Source organism: Pristis pectinata, chromosome 20, assembly GCF_009764475.1.
Source record: "Pristis pectinata isolate sPriPec2 chromosome 20, sPriPec2.1.pri, whole genome shotgun sequence".
NCBI classification, from domain to species: Eukaryota; Metazoa; Chordata; class Chondrichthyes; order Rhinopristiformes; family Pristidae; genus Pristis; species Pristis pectinata.
This window is the reverse complement of record NC_067424.1, coordinates 29,796,618-29,813,910: the sequence shown is the minus strand read 5'-3', so window position 1 is coordinate 29,813,910 and position 17,293 is coordinate 29,796,618. Positions and strand designations below refer to the sequence as shown.

Sequence of the window (17,293 nt, the reverse complement as noted above, 5' to 3'; positions counted from 1 at the left end):
CTGACCTTCATGACTTCAGCCTCGCTTAAAGCTCTGTGGTGTCATTAGTTGCAGATGGTACTGAGGGAAGGGATTCTCATCTGGATAAAGACTGATGAGGGCTGGCAAAGTCCAAGCTGAGTACATGTGAATTAGCCATTGTTGATTAATAGCATGATTGATGAGAGGTTATGGTTGATTGGAGGAGGCTGACATCACAGTAATTGGATGGGTTAAAATGTCATCTGTGTGAGATATACATGAGAAACCTCTGCATTGTGGGCAAGATACTAGAGTTTTAGTTTTACTGGTATGATTTGGGTCAACTAAATTAACACCTATCACTTTGGAGCAATGCTGCTGGGTTAATGTGAGGAGCCCACAGCCAATCAAATCATTTTTTTCTTCCTGAAGGAACAAGGCAGAGCAGGGATGTACAAATGCATTCCAGTATCCCCCCTCTCTCCCCAACTATCCTCACCAAACCCAAATGAAGTTCTAACCATCACTTAGCTCATTGTGGAATCCACTCACTCTTATAGCTTCTCGGCCCTCTGAATGGCTTGGACCTCCCTCATCAAGACTACGGAGGACCACTTCAGCATCATCGTCTTGGCTGATTTGTTGAAATTAGCTCTCCGTAGTGAACTAACATTCATTGCAGGAGCATTTGAGGACCTTGCAATAATCTGGGTTCATTCTTCAAATTGGCCTGTTTCATTAATGAAGGCAAAAAAGAACTTTTATTTATAAAGCCTAGTGCCCAACAATATTTCACAGATAATGAACTACTTTAGACCATGTGTCTCATGGCATTCATTACAAATACAGGTGTCCTTTTCTCACTCCCTAAACAGCCCTAGTATCTGCCAGAATAATGAAAGAAGTTGCAATATTAACCCTTTTGCTGAGAATGAAGACAACCAGCAGGTGAAGGAAGTCCAGAAGGAGGAAAAGAAAATGTTGGTGAACACTGTCTTTGCTTGGTGGATTTTACCAATATTCACTGGCTTTAACTAATCTTTGGAGCAAACCTAACACTAGTTTGTTGCCCTGCATTCCTCCTCCTGCCTCTCTTAATCTCTAATGTATGTGTTCACAACTGAATATGCCATTTGTCTGCACTCTGTCTCTGTCACAATGGGTTTCTATATGCAGTTGAATTTCTTAACATCTTCCTTGTCACACATTTTAACAAATGTATAGATATAAATCTATTTATAAGGTAACATTCTGAAATGGTGTCTGCTTTTTGCAGTATGTGAAATAATGGTAATGCCTTTAATATGCTAGGGGAAGAGAAATGCTTCATTTAAAATCCTTTTTTTATACAAACTTCCTTAAACTGTCCATTTTTTAAATATTTAAAAAAAGCATAAGTTCTTCTTCCCTGCCACACCAAATGTCAATGTGCATTCGAGAATGACTCTAGTGGATATATCCTCATGGGCATGGTTTAGTCCACCTACAAAAACAATGCCTTCAATTACAGTCAATCCCTGGTTTTCTAAGGTGCAGCAGTATTGGATCAGATCCGTGCTTTGGTTGGTCCAAAGTCTGGTTCCACATTTACTAATGGAGTGGTTCTAGAATCCTTATCAAAATTATATCATGTGCTTCAATAGAAGCAATGGAAAGTGTGCCAGACATCTTAAGGGAGCCAACTCATTAGTACTAAAATTGGCACTATTCCAGACAACACACAGAATAGGTTAAGCAGCCTTTGTAGGATTCTATTGTTCAAGATTCTCCATAAAACTTGAAGTTGATTTTGTTTTGCATTGGATTGTTGCTGTAGCATGAAAGAGCACTTTCAACTGTACCTTCCTTCCCTTTTAATGAAAAACCATTTAGCTAAACTTCATTATTTAGATCAATACACTGTCTTCAAAGCAAATGCTGGTGCTTCACTCATTTCTAACTTTGCCTGTTCTGGATGTCCATAATGTGCTAATAAATCTAACTTTCATGAATTTCTTTGCTATTTTATTTCATTATTTGAAGACTTGAATTAAAAAGGTTGGGGAGAAAAACTGCAAATGGTGGAAATCTGATGTCAGAACTAAGTGGAGAGACACCATCTGATCAATCAGCACCTTGATAAGAAAGGTCTTGTATTACACCTGAATGTTTCTCTCCACAGATATTGACTGATTTGCTACATTTTCTGCTTTAAATGAGTAACCCTCATCTAAGGTGTAATTTTAGTTACTTTCAGCTGCTAGAAAGCAACAAAGTATCTTGGGCACTGACAAGGGGTGCAATTCTATAGAACTAAACACTGGCCCCTTGCGTTGATAAAATAAAACATGTTATGAAGTGTACAGCAGGTGAATCAACAACATTAATATTGATACAATTTCTTCAAGTTGCCATGCACTTCCCATGTTCTCTGTTTAGTATTTGAGGTTTTCTTTGGTTTCTTTTCCGAAGGAAGTATGATGTTTTCACTTCAATTAAAATATATCCAGTGAAGATATTTTTATGACTCTCAGCTGCAGTTCAGAGTGGAAGCTGTCATCAGCATGTTACTTGATGCAATCTAATTCAGTATCACTGCAGTTGCAACGGTATATTCCTTTTTTTAAATATGGGATTTGGCCATCACAAAGTTTGCTTCTTTCACTGACACAGAGTCAAATATCAACCTTAAATTCTCTCAATCACACATTATGGGCTGATGTGTGATTGAGAGAGTTTTGATGATATTGTTCCTACTGCTGTTATCTTCCAAAATGCTAGAGGTCGTGAGATTAGAAAGTGCTGTCAAAGCTTTGAGGTTATTCACTGTCCAAAACCAGAGACTACAATGGAAATGAGATTATTTGCTCCATTATAACATGAATGACAAACAAAATCTGCCCCAAATGTTCTGATCTAGTTCCACCTGTGCTGTTACTTCTAAGTGTTGGAATGGTGCCTCCTTTGAGCACGTTGATGTATAACTCTTTGTTTTTAGCATTCATATTCAGCAGTAAAAGTGGAGGAAGCCAAGCTTTTGGGCTCAAGGCCAGAGTTGCTTATGTGGAAATAATGTGGAATGCAGTTTTATTTTAAAGAAAATTACACATTCTTCTTTCCAAGAATCCACTTCAAAGTGGAAGTAGAGTCTTGCATAGTTTCTAGAATGGATTGAGGTGGGAGATGGAGAGGAGTAGGCAGTTTTCAAGGAAAAACTTTTTCTCAAGCATCCTTAGTTTTGTCTTCTCTGGCACTGGAAAAGTTACACAGCCACATTGAATTAGGAAACCACACAACTGTAATTCTAAGGCTAGAAGACAATTCTAAAGTATCTTAAAATCTATATTGGGAACAGAGGATCAGGAATAATGTGTCCATTGTTTATTGATAAACGTGAACCTAAATGAAAATCAGGAAATGGTAGATGATTGCATTGCATCAATTTTTCAATGGAGGAAGTGGAAAGGTGTGGCAAGCATCCTGAGAATGGCATTAAAATAGGTCCCATACCAGCCAGCACAAGGAATGGGAAATGATAAGGGCTTGCCAGATCTAAGTAACAGCAATAAAGGAAGTAGTGGCACTAACGAGAAGTAAATCCCAGGATCAGACTATTTCCAACCCAGCAAGATGTAAAGTAGATAATATTCGAGCATCTGCATTGTAATAAAGTTCCTCTTTATGTAGACTTGGGAACTATTCCTTCAGGTTGTGGGACTTTAATATTTAATAAATGTAGAGGAAAACTAGGAACTATACCAGTTAGCTGTACATCTGTTGTCAGAAAATTTCCATGGACTGTAGTTAAGAATGGAATGATAGAACTATCTTTTTTTTTAGTTGACAGCAGAATACCAATGAATAAGTGAAGGGTGGGTTATGTTTGGCAAATCTGATTTTTTGTTTTCTGAAGAGCTGACTTTTTTAAAAAAAAGTGACTTGACTGAAGTTGTGGACATGTCTATCAAGGTCTTTTATATGGAGAAAAACTGCAGATGCTGGAATCTGGAGCAAAAAAACTAATTGCTGGAGGAACTCAGTGGGTCAGGCAGCATCTGTGGCTACAGTCCTAATGCAGGGTCTCAGCCTGAGACGTCAACTACACCTTTTTCTCCATAGGTGCTGTTTGATTTGCTGAGTTCTTCCAGCTGTTTGTTTTTTCTGTTCCTTTTTGTATGGACTTCCATATGGTCAGTCAAATATACAATAAGCCGAAGATGAAGGTTCTGATATTAGGCAAGTTTAGCTGAGCAGCGAGAGACAGAATAGGGATAGTGGACAGATGCAGTGTCAGGATATAACTGTTAGGACGACTTCAGATGCATGTCATGTTTGTTAGATGTTTAACTGTTGGGATGGAAAAATATATTACTGAGTAGGCAGTGCATTGAGCAGTGTTGTCTAAAGCATAAACTTACCAGTGGCATGTGATGGATAAGCTGATTAGTGCAGACATGCTCAACTCAACCTCCCCACTTGTGCTCAACCAGCCCTCTTCAACCACCACCCCCTCCTCCTCCCCCCCGCCCCCCCCCCCCCCGTGGCACTCATTATACTGTCGTCAACAGTCCAGGTACCCCTCCTTGCCTCCTGCCTCTCCACCCCCTGCCCCCGAACTTCTCACCCATCCCATTCAAGCCATCAAACAATCACCCCTTCAAGTACCAGACCTCCTGGGTGTCAGCACCTCCAAGGCTGCCCTGATCCCTCTGCTCTGGCAGTCAATGGATAAGGTGAGTGATACTGGGGTCTACTTACTTACTGACTGACATGGGCCCAGGACCTGGAGTAGTGGACTCTGCCCAATACATCACAAGCATATTCCTCCCCACCATTGGCAGTATCCACAGGAGGTGCTGCCTCAAGAAGGCAACATCCATCATCAAAGATCCCCACCATCTGGGCCATGTCATCTTCTCACAGCTACCAGCAGGCAGGAGGTACAGGAGCCTGAAGTCCCACACCACAAGGTTCAAGAACAGCTACTTCCCTTCAACCATTCATTTCTTCAAGTTTTTCATTGCACCTGTGCATACATCCACTTGTGCACATGACAATAAACTCGACTTTGACTTTGGGCACAGATAGTGGATCCTCAGCAACTCCTGGCTGTCGAGAATCTTTCCAGACCACCCACCAAATCCTCCACAGGGACTAAACAATCTGGAAACTGTCAAAGATTCAATTTAAAGTGGGGTAGAAGAAGGGAGTAACTCTTAAATCACCTGTGGAGATCCCAAAATTCAGACCAGTCCTTTAATCTGTATGCAAGTGGCTTGTAGCCATACCCACAAAAGCAGCAATAGACTCTACTTCCTCCTGGGGTTTTTTCTGCAAATACACATACATGGAGATGGTATTTCACTCAAGTGCCATATCTGGTCATGTGTAAGATGTAATCTGACTGCAGTTGAAAGAGGGAGGAAAGGCAGCAACAACTTGGGCATATTTCACCCATTGCTGAGATGTCAACAGAGGAACACAGACGCAATGGAACTGAATTCAACTCAGTGGGTAAAAATGGGCATGGCACCTCACTGAATGTCTGTTGCCTTCATAGTGCAAAATTGCAGTTCAACTAGCATTTGCATTATGCAAAATGTATATTTAAACATGAACTGTAAAGGATCAGATAATATTCAAGGTTTTTATCTTCATGAGCTAGGCAAAATTACAGCAAGATTAATGGATGAAATGAATGGGGTGAAGCAAAACGGGTACAGACAAAGTGATTCATATCTGCAAACAGAAGATGCACAGGCATGATGGAAAGATGCATTTATTTGACTAAAATAAGCCAATGAAAGGAAATAACTTAAAATGGAATGATATTCTTAGTGGTGGAAAGGGGAAAATGGGTATATGGAGTTAAGTCACAGGTGAGCCATGTTCTCATTAAAGGAGGTCCAATCTCAATGGGAGTTAATTACCTGCTCTTGTGTCCCTTAAACAGTCCCTCCGAATCGAGGATGATTTGCTTCCACTCTGGCTTTGTTAACTAATAAGGCCAATGTGGGAACCACAGTCTCCTATACAAATAGGGCAGGAGGTTCTCGATGGGACAGGCAGGGGGGTAGAGGTGGTGCACTCCTGCTGCTGCTCAGATAGGGCTTCTGTGTGCTTCTGGTGCATTGAGTCTACATTCTCAATACCATCCTAAATACTCCTCCATTTTGACTGAACTGGAGCAGTCACTTAGTTGTTTCAGCTGTTGTCTTTAATCGCTGTGAGCCAGGAATTCTGTGTGTCAGTGGTGATGCTGCATTTCCTCAAGGCGGCTTCGAGCACATGCTTCAATCTTTTCCTCTGTTAGTCTCTTCCCCTGATGGAGCTCAGAATGGACTGTCTATTTCATGTGTCTGGCTTCGGGCGAAGCCTGCCCAATGTAACCAACTGAGCATTACTATGTTCTCACCAAGTTATATGCTCACCTCTACATTTTGGCCAGGCACATTTTCACTGCGTGCCTTGTCCTCTGTAGATAACGTGACGGTACAAAAGTTCAGAAGAAAATGATGGAAAATGCAGCATCCCAGTCAACACCTGAGGGAAAGAGAAAGACATTTAAGATTATACTTTATTCAAGTTTCCACTATTCAGTTTTTCTCCAGACCTTTCCTCAGTGATGTCTTTCCGCAGGTATGGATGCTGCCACTCTGGTGACATTTTACTTGTTTTTTCTCTACCTCCCCCCCCCCCCCCCCCCCACACACACACACACACACACTCTCTCTCCACACTTTTCCCTTGCAGCGTGAGCAGCTACGAGAAGAATCAGGCATACTCTGCTGAATGGTCTGACGATGAAACCAATAACCCCAGCACAAATGATGCCAATGGAGGAACAAATCCTTTCGATGAAGAGTCTTCTCCTGCCCATGCGCAGGGTGTGCGGGTGCGCGCGCTGTATGATTACGAAGGACAAGAACAGGATGAACTGAGCTTTAAAGCAGGTGAGGGAGTCTGGAGAAAGATCCTTCCTCAACGTAGCAATGGAGTTTTCCCCACTTGTTTAACAGAACTGTGTTTCTTCATAAGATGTAACTTGTATCATTTGTTCCATGTCCCAGTGAGACTTGGGGTCTGTGGACCACGTATCAACTTGCTTTATGAGCCATTGTTTGCTATAATGGTAGTTAACTGTATTGGCCATCAATTGGACAAACTAAATCTTTTACCTTATTTGCAAGTTAATAAAATTGTGAGCTGATTGCAGTGTAGCAAAGATGACTAAGACCTAAGTTAACGGGAAAGAATTAATTAACTATTACAGGCATCTTTAATTCATAGGGTTCATAGTTATACAGCACAAACAGGCCTTTCAGCCCTACTGGTCCATGCCAACCAAGATGCCCCATCCAAGCTGGTCCCATTTGGCCCATAACCTTTTAAACCTTTCCAATCTATGTACCTGTCCAACTGTCTTTTTAAAAATTGTTATTGTACCTGCCTCAACCACTTCCTCTGGCAAATCATTCCTCATGCATACCACCTTTTTTTTTTAAAAACATAATTGCCTCAAGTTCCTCTTAAATATTTTCCCTCTCACCTTAAACCTATGCCCTCTAGTTCTTGATTCCCCAACCCTGGGAAAAAGACTGCATTCACCCTGTCTATGCCCCTCATGATTTTGTACATCTCTATAAGATCACCTCTCGGTCTCCTACGCTCTCAGGAATAAAGTCCTGGCCTGTCCAACCTCCCCCTATAACTCAGCCCCTCAAATCCTGGCAACATCCTTGTAACTCTTCTTTGCACTCCTTCCAGTTTAATAACATCTTTCCTATAGCAGGGCTACCAAAACTGAACAAATTACTCCAAGCGCAGCCTCACCAGCATCCTGTACAATCACACCATGACTTCCCAACTTTTTATACTGACTGATGAAGGGCAGTGTGCCAAAAACCACTTCACTACCCAGTCTACCTGTGACTCCACTTTCAGGGAGTATTTCAATTGTTTTTTTCATGTGTGGTTGCTCATTTTTGAGTGACCGAAACTATCTATTTCCTTTCTTTCACCTCTGTTAATGGCTCGGAGTATTGGTGATTTTTGTGTAAATAGTTTAGCAACTTCAGATGAGTGGTTATCTGTAATTAATAGTGTAAAGGAATAATGATTCAAAAATGTGTATTAACAGGTTATTATTTGATAGGATATACAGTGTGTGTATATGTGTGTGTGTATATATGTATGTATATATATATATATATATATATATACATTTACCATTTTGTCTTGATTACTTGACTCGATAGCATCTTGCACTGTACTGCTGCCACAAAACAACAAATTTCATGACATAAGTCAGTGATAATAAACCTGATTCTGATTCAATTAACCATATCCAGTTCCATTAGGTTTGTCTGACATGTATTGCCTTGAAGAGTTTTAAGATGAGCATAGTATCTGGATGATGCTCATCCAGCACCTGGGCGGTGGTGGGTGTGACTTGATAAAACTTGACAGTGGAGGTGATTGGCCAAAAGAAGACATGGCTGCACTTGTCTTTTCTTTAGTAATGTCACTATGGTTGTTTAGAGTTGATGGACAAGCTTTCGCTACCTTGTTCTTGTTCATGGAGTGTTATCAAAGAGCTTTCCAGATTGATGAGAAATGGACACACTGACACAGCCAATAGATTTGCTGCCCCATGGTTCCAGTGACCCAGGTTCTCTATTGCCTTCCATGTGGAGTCTGCATGCTTCCCCTGTGACCACATGGATTTTCTATGGGTGGTTCACTTCCTTCCCACATTCTGAAGGCACAGGCTGTCGCATTGATTGGCAGATAAAGAGAGCAAGGCTCAACATTTGCCTGCAAACAAGGTAAAACAGGAGATGGAAGTGTTCAGGAATCATATTCCAGTGCCTTGGACATTTGCAGCAGTCAGAGGTGAAGTAATTTTTGTGTGGAGGTAAACAAGGTTAGAACTTGAGGTACCTTGGTTAATTTGGTGTCAATGTAGGTCACGTGGCACAAGGGCAATGGATGAATGATACTTAGAATATGGGAAGCAGAGTTTAAATCTTGAGCATACAGAGAATCAGGATACATTGGAATAATTAAGTCCAGGGATGACAAAAATGGGGGGGATTTCAGCAACAGATGAACTAAGGCACGGGTGGAGTAGGGCCACGTTAAGATGAGGTTCCAATTAGTCTTTGTGACGGCATGAATATATTATTGGAAGCTCACCTCTAGGTCAAGTGCAACACTAACATTACAATAAGCCTGGCAAAGTCTTGGATACGTTCCAGGGAGAGTGAAGGGGGCAATGGCTAGGGCACTGCATTTATATTAGAACTTGTAGACAATGGCTTCAACCTTTCCATTATTTAGTGTGTGTGATTTCTGCTGGTCCGTACTGAATTTTGAACAAGCAGTCTGATGGCTTACAGACCATGAAGAGCTTGAAAGTGGTAATGGTGAGTAGAGCTGAGTGCTGTCTACATACACATGAAACTGATGGTTCATTTTGGATTAATGTTGTTATGAAACGGTGCATAGATGAGAACCGGGCACCCTGGGAAAGAGCCAATAGATTTGCTGACCCAGGTACTCTAGTGTGGAGTTTGCATGTTTTCTCTGTGACCACATGGATTTCCTCTGGGTTCTTTCAGTCTCCACCCACATCCCAAACACATGGGACAGGATCCAAAAGACACAGACTAGGTCACCTGACAATTACAAAGTGTCTCCATGGATGGTAGAAACTGGGAGGAGTTGATCGGAATGTGAAGAGAACAAAAAATGGGATTGGTGTAAGTGGATGTCTGACACTCAGTAAAAAGACGCTGGTTTGAAGGGCTTGTTTCTATGCTCTATGACTATCTGACTCTAGGAACTTATGAAAAGTCATTTCAGGGAATTATTTGGCTATGACTGGATCAATAAGAATGGAATCGATGGAACCCCACCTGACTGGATGATAGTGTATAGAGAGTCCAAAGTCAAAAGCTGGTTATGAAGGATGAGGGGGTGTTTATTATTGTCAGAGTCCCACAAGGTGGCTTTAGTCACTCTAAGAGTTGTTTTGGTGCTGTGATGATTGTTGCCCATAGAGGAACTCTGAAGAATTATATAAACATAAAAATTAATTTAAGGAAGAGAAAAGAACTTTGGTATCCTTGCATCCCATGCAGTGTGAAAGATTTGAGTTGCCACAGGTATAGAAATATTGAACAGTGTAGGGGTTTGTAGTTTTAAGAGGGTTAGGGCTGCAAAGAAACACTTAAAAGAAGAAACTGCATTTCATGTCTGACTTTTTTGTCCTCTGCACATGCAGGTGATTTCTTAACCAAGATTGAAGATGAGGATGAACAGGGCTGGTGCAAAGGACGTCTGGAGAATGGGCAGCTGGGCTTGTATCCAGCTAATTATGTAGAAGTTATCTGATTATACCTTGTATTTAATGAGCTACTTGTTGCTACTGTATATACATGTTCTAGATAATGCTGTTCTTGTTCTGAGGTGATTTGACAAATCATTTCACTTTGTAACTTTTGTTAGTAGATTAGTGCCCTATTGTCATTTGTGTAAATCATGCCTCCATCTGTCAGCTCAAAAGACTGTATCCCTTTAATGTGCAGTGTAAAATACCTATTTAACAAGAAACCTATTTAACTTCAAGGTGAGCTCTTTTCCATTCATGAAGTGGCACACACTTTGTTCTTGCCAGAAATTCTCATTATTAATCCAGATTCTTTGCTCTAACAAATTGTTACACTTGTAGTTCTGTTGATTTAATTCAAAGTAGGGTTAGACCAGTATCAGTCCCATAACTGACTGTACATCACTAGATTACAGAAACACGCACACATTTTTCACTACAAGGAGTGGGGAACCTTTAAATTTCCTTCGCATTCTTGCATATTGCATTCAAAAAGATGCTGAATTATGTTGGATACTTGGTGCTTTGATGCTTTACTTTGTTCCTTGTAGGCTTTTTTTTGACTACTGCAGTTCCAGTGGAAGACCATTCATGGGAATGTCCATATTATGAACAAAGGTTTCCAGTAATTCTCATTTATCTATTTAAGGGGATGAATGTGTTGATCTATGCTTACTAAATATCCAGTCATCAACCAAGAATTCTGCAGCTTTGATCAGTGAGAGTAATACTGATTTGAAATGTTTGTCACTGAAACCATTGTTTGAAGATGGTTCAAGGGCCCAGTTATTAGCACAATTGTTTATTGCAGTGAATTGTAGCAGTTGAATACTTGAGGTGAATTGAATTCTGATTATTTAAGTGAATACTCCAATTATGTATGAGTTGTGGACTTGGCTTGGGACGATGTCTGAAGAATTAAGTACACAGATATAAATTAAATCTATGCTGATAACTGGGCAAATGATTGATGTAATGCAATGTTGTTGGTTGTGTTTCCTTTGCCATTACTTTAATGTCAGTGTGTTAATACTGCAGTTAATCAAATATTAATCCAAAAGTTCCTCTTTGAAATAATTGTGCCACTTTTATGAGGTAGCCAGTATTGTGTTAGGAAGTGTAGAGCATTAATAAGTATTGCTGTTAATTGGGTACCATTTTACAGGCATGCACTGTAATGTAGACATTTTCTAGAAAATATTAAGCATATTAAGTCTAACAAATGAAGAGCATAATCGACCATACAACAGTCACGTACATTGATGCTTTAATATTCAGTTCAGTGAAACGAAGTGCAAGTTGCATGGCACTCAAAAGAAAGGATTTGAAAATAATCTGCCTGGTCCAGGATCTTTGCAGTTACAATGTTCAAGATCTGAAGTCTACACAGATTTTACTCTGCTAAACTTGCTGGCTTCTGCCACCAGAGGGCTCAACTGCCTATCTATACATGGCAGCAAAATGACCATACCTCTGGAATAGCAATCATTTCCATTTTTCTACACACACTGTTTGAAAGTTTAGATTTTACTTCCAGGGTGATTTTAAAAAAAGAAAACAAGCTTTTTGACCTTGAGACGGAATGAAGTCTTTACCTTTATTAGTGTTGGAATAGAGATTTAATTGTAATTTTAAAGCAAACAGTAACATTTGAGAACTCTTCCCTTCCTTTTTCTGCCCCTTCATCTGCAAACTCTGTCCAGATATTTTCTTGTTACCTGCTTATCAAAATATTGAACACCACTTTTCCAAAGAATAAGTCACTTTTTCTATTTGGACCCAGTTGTCTCAAAATAATCAGTACAAAAGAGGAAATAGAAACACTAAGCCATCAAGAATCGTTTTGTTTTGCTAGATTTGCAAGGGAACTGGAATGATTGGCATGTGCTCCCCTTTTTTGCATGTGGGCATTCATACAGGTCAAGATTATAGAGTGGAGAGGGTGTCAGGAAAGTCTTAAGTCATTGTATTGCAAGCAAACATCCAAAAGTATACGGCACTCTACAATCGCTGGAGTTACAAACCTACCAACTTCAAATGGTTTTGTAAAAAAAAATCTAACTGAAGTCTTTCTATTCTGAAAGTTACTTGCATAATGAAGCCAAGTCTCAAAAGAATCTCAAATTTATAAAACTTCCAACTCTTAAACATTCTATTAAAGAGGGTCAAAAAGGGAAAACATTTGACATTTAGTTTGTAGTTTAACTTGTGTATCATATGATTTTTTTTTAATGTTTGCATAGTACTTTGATCTAAATATCGGAGGTGAGAAGCAAATATGTAACTACAGGTCTTTGTGCGTGGTACATCTTATGAGAGCTTCAGTGATAATGAGCAGCTATAGACCAATTGTCATTCGTCATTATATCATAATATTTTGTAGAGGGATCCTTACTTTAATATGTTCAAACATTCACATTACAATCTGAGTTGTAAGCAAATTCTTGCCCTTGTTAATATTGCCTCCCACTGCTGAAAGTACACTTAGGCTGGAGGAAGATGTGGGGATGGGGAGGAAAAGGAAAGGAAATTTGGGAATTGAGTACTGTCTATTTTAAAAATTATTGGTTCAATTCCCAAAGCAGTTCCATGAAACATCCACACTTCGCATTTATAGCCAAGTTTGTGAATACCTTTCCTCATTCTATCTCCCTCCACACTTTTATTTTGTTTGATACCAGACTAGTCACTCATTCCTGGTTCCTCAGCCAAAAGCTAGATTGGTGCCAAAATGCTTTGCCATTATATATGTATGTGTCTACGTGTTCATATCCATAGGAAAAATGTATCGTCTTACTTGTATATTCACTCATCCTTTCTCCAGCTTGTTCACTTACTTGATGTACCCTGACATTTAAATGTGCACTTCCATGTGAAATCCATCTGCGCATTTTTTTTCCAAGTTATTCACCAGTATTCAATATGAGGAACCAGGAATATTTTGCTCTGTATTGCAGATTCACACCTAGGTAGAAAACAAGTTGTTTGACAGCATTCACTTTGTTGTTCCGATCACTACATGCACCATGTATTTGTTTGACCTGGTATTTGCCTCAATGTCCTTGTAATTAGATTGTGATGCAAATTGTTACCTGTATGAATCCATCAAGACCTCTGCCATGTTTGAAAATACCACAATTATTGAAGTGCTTTATAAATAAGAGTTGCATGGGGACTGAATATGACAGAAAAATTAATCATACAAATGGGGTGTGGCATGAAATCATTACTGTGCAGTAACTATCTACTCACTATCAGCAGTCATTTGTCAAGTCAAATAAATTGAACTATCCAACATTTCAAAAACTTAAAATGTAGTAAAGTGAGAATCTAGTGCTTCAAAAAAAAGAATGTTAATCCAAATTAAGCAACTTTGAAGTGAGGAACAAGTAGGCTGTGATTATAATGCAAAAGGGGTCTGGTGGCTCAACTCTTTCCTGCTTTAAGCTTTCAACAGATATTTAAAGGAAACGTGAGAAACAGGACAGTGAAATGCAACATATTTTTGCCTCATTGTTCAGCAGTTAAAAGATTTTTGGATTTTTCTATTAAAAAATTTTGTTCATAAATGTATTGGTGCAGTTCCAGATCTTATTTCTGGCAGTTGTCCACCAGTGCCACTCTGATCCCAGAAACTAGAAAGCTAGCTATTGGGTGGATGCAGCTGACTGCTAACTTTTAGTTCTCCATGGCAAAGTTCCTGATTTAGGTGGTCAAGTCTTATTAGTGAAACAGGCAAGTGACATTTGGACTATTTGTGATATTAAACAAAAAAAAATTCTTGGCAGCAAGTGTGAAGCTGAAGTGATGTGAAACTGCCTCCTGAAGGTGATCTCAGATGTCTTGCAAAAGTTCACTACAGCACCTTCCAGCAAGTTTGTGCTACATAGTACAACTGGCTCTGGTGGTGTTCTTACTCGCTTCCTGAATGGGATTAAAATCTATTGGTGGTAGTCTCAGGTGTATAAACACAAGTTAAATAGGTTTCAGCTTTTTAATAGGTTTTTAAACTCCTGGAGCTGGGAGTTGACTAGAGGAGGTTATGCACTATTGAAACATATAACTCTATACTTCACTCTAGTTAATACAAAGATGCAGCTGGGAAAAAAATATATATTTAGTAGAGTATTTTGTAACCAAATATCTATAAAGAATATATAATTTTGAAAAAGGATAGCATTCCTTGCAGAAGTATAAAGTGCAGCTCAACTTGCGGAATGTAATGCATTTGCAATTCCTCATCAAAAGATACATCATACTTAGAATTTGAGTATGTGTATATTAGGAAGAGTGGTCGGAATTATGCAGAGGAACCTCCCTAACCCAATGGGTACTAGCCAGCTGATAAGTGGGTTGCCACTATTTGCCAAGTTCAGAATCAAGGCAGATTGATTTCAAGCAGAAAGTTAGGTCGAGGTCTGGGATTTGCTTGGCAAAGATTAATTTGATTCAGTCTTAAATGACTTTCTACTTATGAATGATATGCAGGTGTAGAGAGTAAGAATAGGAGTTGAATTTAAATCCAAATGTCCATACTTATTTTATTTGTAAGTTGTCAATGGCAGTCTGGTGGCAGCCCCATCAGTAACTTGGGGTGCGTTCCTGTAATTCCTACCGACCATTCTGCTAAAAGCACAATCTGTGCGTAATACAAGTTGTTGTTCATTAAACTGAAAAGGCAGTGTCAGTGCTTAATACAAAGCCATTTGTGTGTCATTGTAGTGACATGTGGCAGTGCTATATTAGAAATATTGATATACCATTCTGCAAATTCAATTCCAAATACATGTACAAAAGTTGCATATGATGCTATTGTATAATCAGTGTATATGACTCTAATTTAACAAGTACCTTGTGATTGTACTGTGTGGATATGTTTGAGCTGAATTTCCTCTGTATGATCACTATTGTGAATTGAAAGCTCCTTTCCTTTAAAACCAATGTTTACATGCTAATTTAGCTCTGATACTACTGATGTAGTGCCTGTTTGACCAATACCTGCTGTTAATGTGAACTGTATACGAGTCTGTTTGAGCCATATTCGTATGTGGTATGGAAACTCTTACCCTTTCTTGCATAGAATTCTGGTGTGTCAGCTGAGCTCTGCCTCGGTGCCATGCGTATTACATCACAATGGTGGAGCAGAGAGCTTGTCAGATCAGTGGGAAGAACATTCAAGGACTAAGCTGAATTAAGAAGCGATTTATAAATCTTTAAGGGCAGGGGGTTTATTAATTTGGTATTTTATGATGAACTGGGAACCTGAATTTAATTCAAAATGCAGCTGTAGCAAATGAGCATTTATTAATGCAGGAAAAAGGGAACAAGTTGCTTAAGAAATTTATTCAATATTAAAGAGGCTTCTATTTATATTCAGACTGCTAGATGCACCATTTCTCACTGCAGGAGTTGCTGCTGATTCCCTATAATGAGTGGTATATTCTTTGACCAGGAAAGCCAGATTTCCTACAAATAACTGGTATATAAGTCACATCTTTGTATGTTACCTTACACTAGTGAGGTCTGACTACAGTCAACACTTGTAGCTGCAATGGTGTGAAATGCTTGCATGTCTTCCAGGGCTCTAAGCAAAGTGCACTGCAACATGTGTAGGGCATTGTGTAGTTAATCTAGGTCCTGGTTCAATTAAGGGAAAGTTTCTTCAATGAGCTGTTTATGAATTTTTTAAAAATCTTAACCAAATAGAGGTGGAGCCATGGACTATTGCCGGACAAGTAATCAATTGTTTTTGAAGTCTGAATTTCTGAAACTTTAACTTCCTTCTAGTCCCTTCCCCTAAACAAATAGTAGCTATAACACATGAGCATTAGGTCTTTACTGATTTTTGGTAAATCGCTGAATGCATCCTCTGGCAGATTCCAGAATATTGAAGATTTGAAATGTCATGTTGAATGAGATCATGTAGCTGACTCCACAATATTCCAGGAAAGTGCAACAAGCTGAATCCATGTTATTGTGGCTTTGGTTGGATAAATTCCTTGTGTTGTATGCTCCACATGGCTAAGAAAGTAGTCACCCTTATTGATATCACCTGAGGACTTCTGATTAAAACAAAACTCAATAAAGAGAATATTTTATTGGTGTCTACAACTCTTCCTTTATCGTCTGCACTCACTAGTAGCTTTAAATCTTAAGTCTGGGAGTTTTGGTCCTTTATTTCTACTTCATCTTAAACACTAGGTGTGATTAGCAGCTGAGACATAACTTGGTGCATTGTGACTGAAGTCTAAATCTTAAGAAATGAACCGTGGACAAAACTTTCAGTTTGTGCTCTTTTTAGAATCAGAAATTTTGTAATGAGAAGGTCATTCAGGCCTCTACCATGTAACTGCTGCCTGAACCCATAGTACTGCACATGTGTGTGCACACACACGCACAGCATTTAAGAATGCACAACAGTCCCATCAATATCTTGAAGACAAATGGCTTCAAGTTTCGAGAGGAGCTCTGGAAAATGTCCCCCTCACAGTTTGAAAATGCAGACCTCTGATGTTCAAAATCAGACAAATTTATTGTTTGGCAATGGCCCTGTGTATAAGATAAAGGCATTTCACTAAGACTGTACTATGCTAATACACCCAGAAAAATGGATGAGGAAAATAGAGTAGTACCATGGCACAGTTAGTAGAGCTGCTGGCTCACAGTTCCAGAGATTCTGGTTCAATCCTGCCCTCAGGTACTGTGTATATGGAGTTTGCATGTTTTCCCTGTGACCGTGGGGATTTCCTCGGAGTACTCTAGTTTCCTCCCACATCCCAAAATGGTATGGGTTGCTAGGATAATTTACTGCTAGTGCTTAGGTGAACAGTAGAATCTGGGGCGTTGGGGGTTGATGGGAATGTGAGGAATATAAATTAGGTTAGAGTAGGGTTAGTGTCAAATTGATGGTTGGCGTGAACTTGGAGGCTGAGGGGCCAGTTTCTGTGCTGCATCTCTCTA

The 17,293-nt window shown here is 39.5% G+C and overlaps 1 protein-coding gene across 7 annotated transcripts in view; it reads left to right on the top strand.

The window, feature by feature from the left end:
* Positions 1 to 16,431, top strand: part of pacsin1b (protein kinase C and casein kinase substrate in neurons 1b) — a 187,163-nt gene extending 170,732 nt beyond the window's left edge. For 6 of the 7 annotated variants that reach the window (XM_052034640.1, XM_052034638.1, XM_052034636.1 and 3 more), the window contains 3 exons: positions 837 to 941; positions 6,694 to 6,893; positions 10,229 to 16,431. In XM_052034640.1, coding sequence (XP_051890600.1) covers positions 837 to 941; positions 6,694 to 6,893; positions 10,229 to 10,338 — 415 coding nt within the window. In that variant the 3' untranslated portion in view covers positions 10,339 to 16,431. The remainder of the gene's footprint in view (positions 1 to 836; positions 942 to 6,693; positions 6,894 to 10,228) is intronic. The other variant, XM_052034643.1, reaches the window with a different exon arrangement.
* The last annotated feature ends 862 nt before the right edge of the window (positions 16,432 to 17,293 follow it).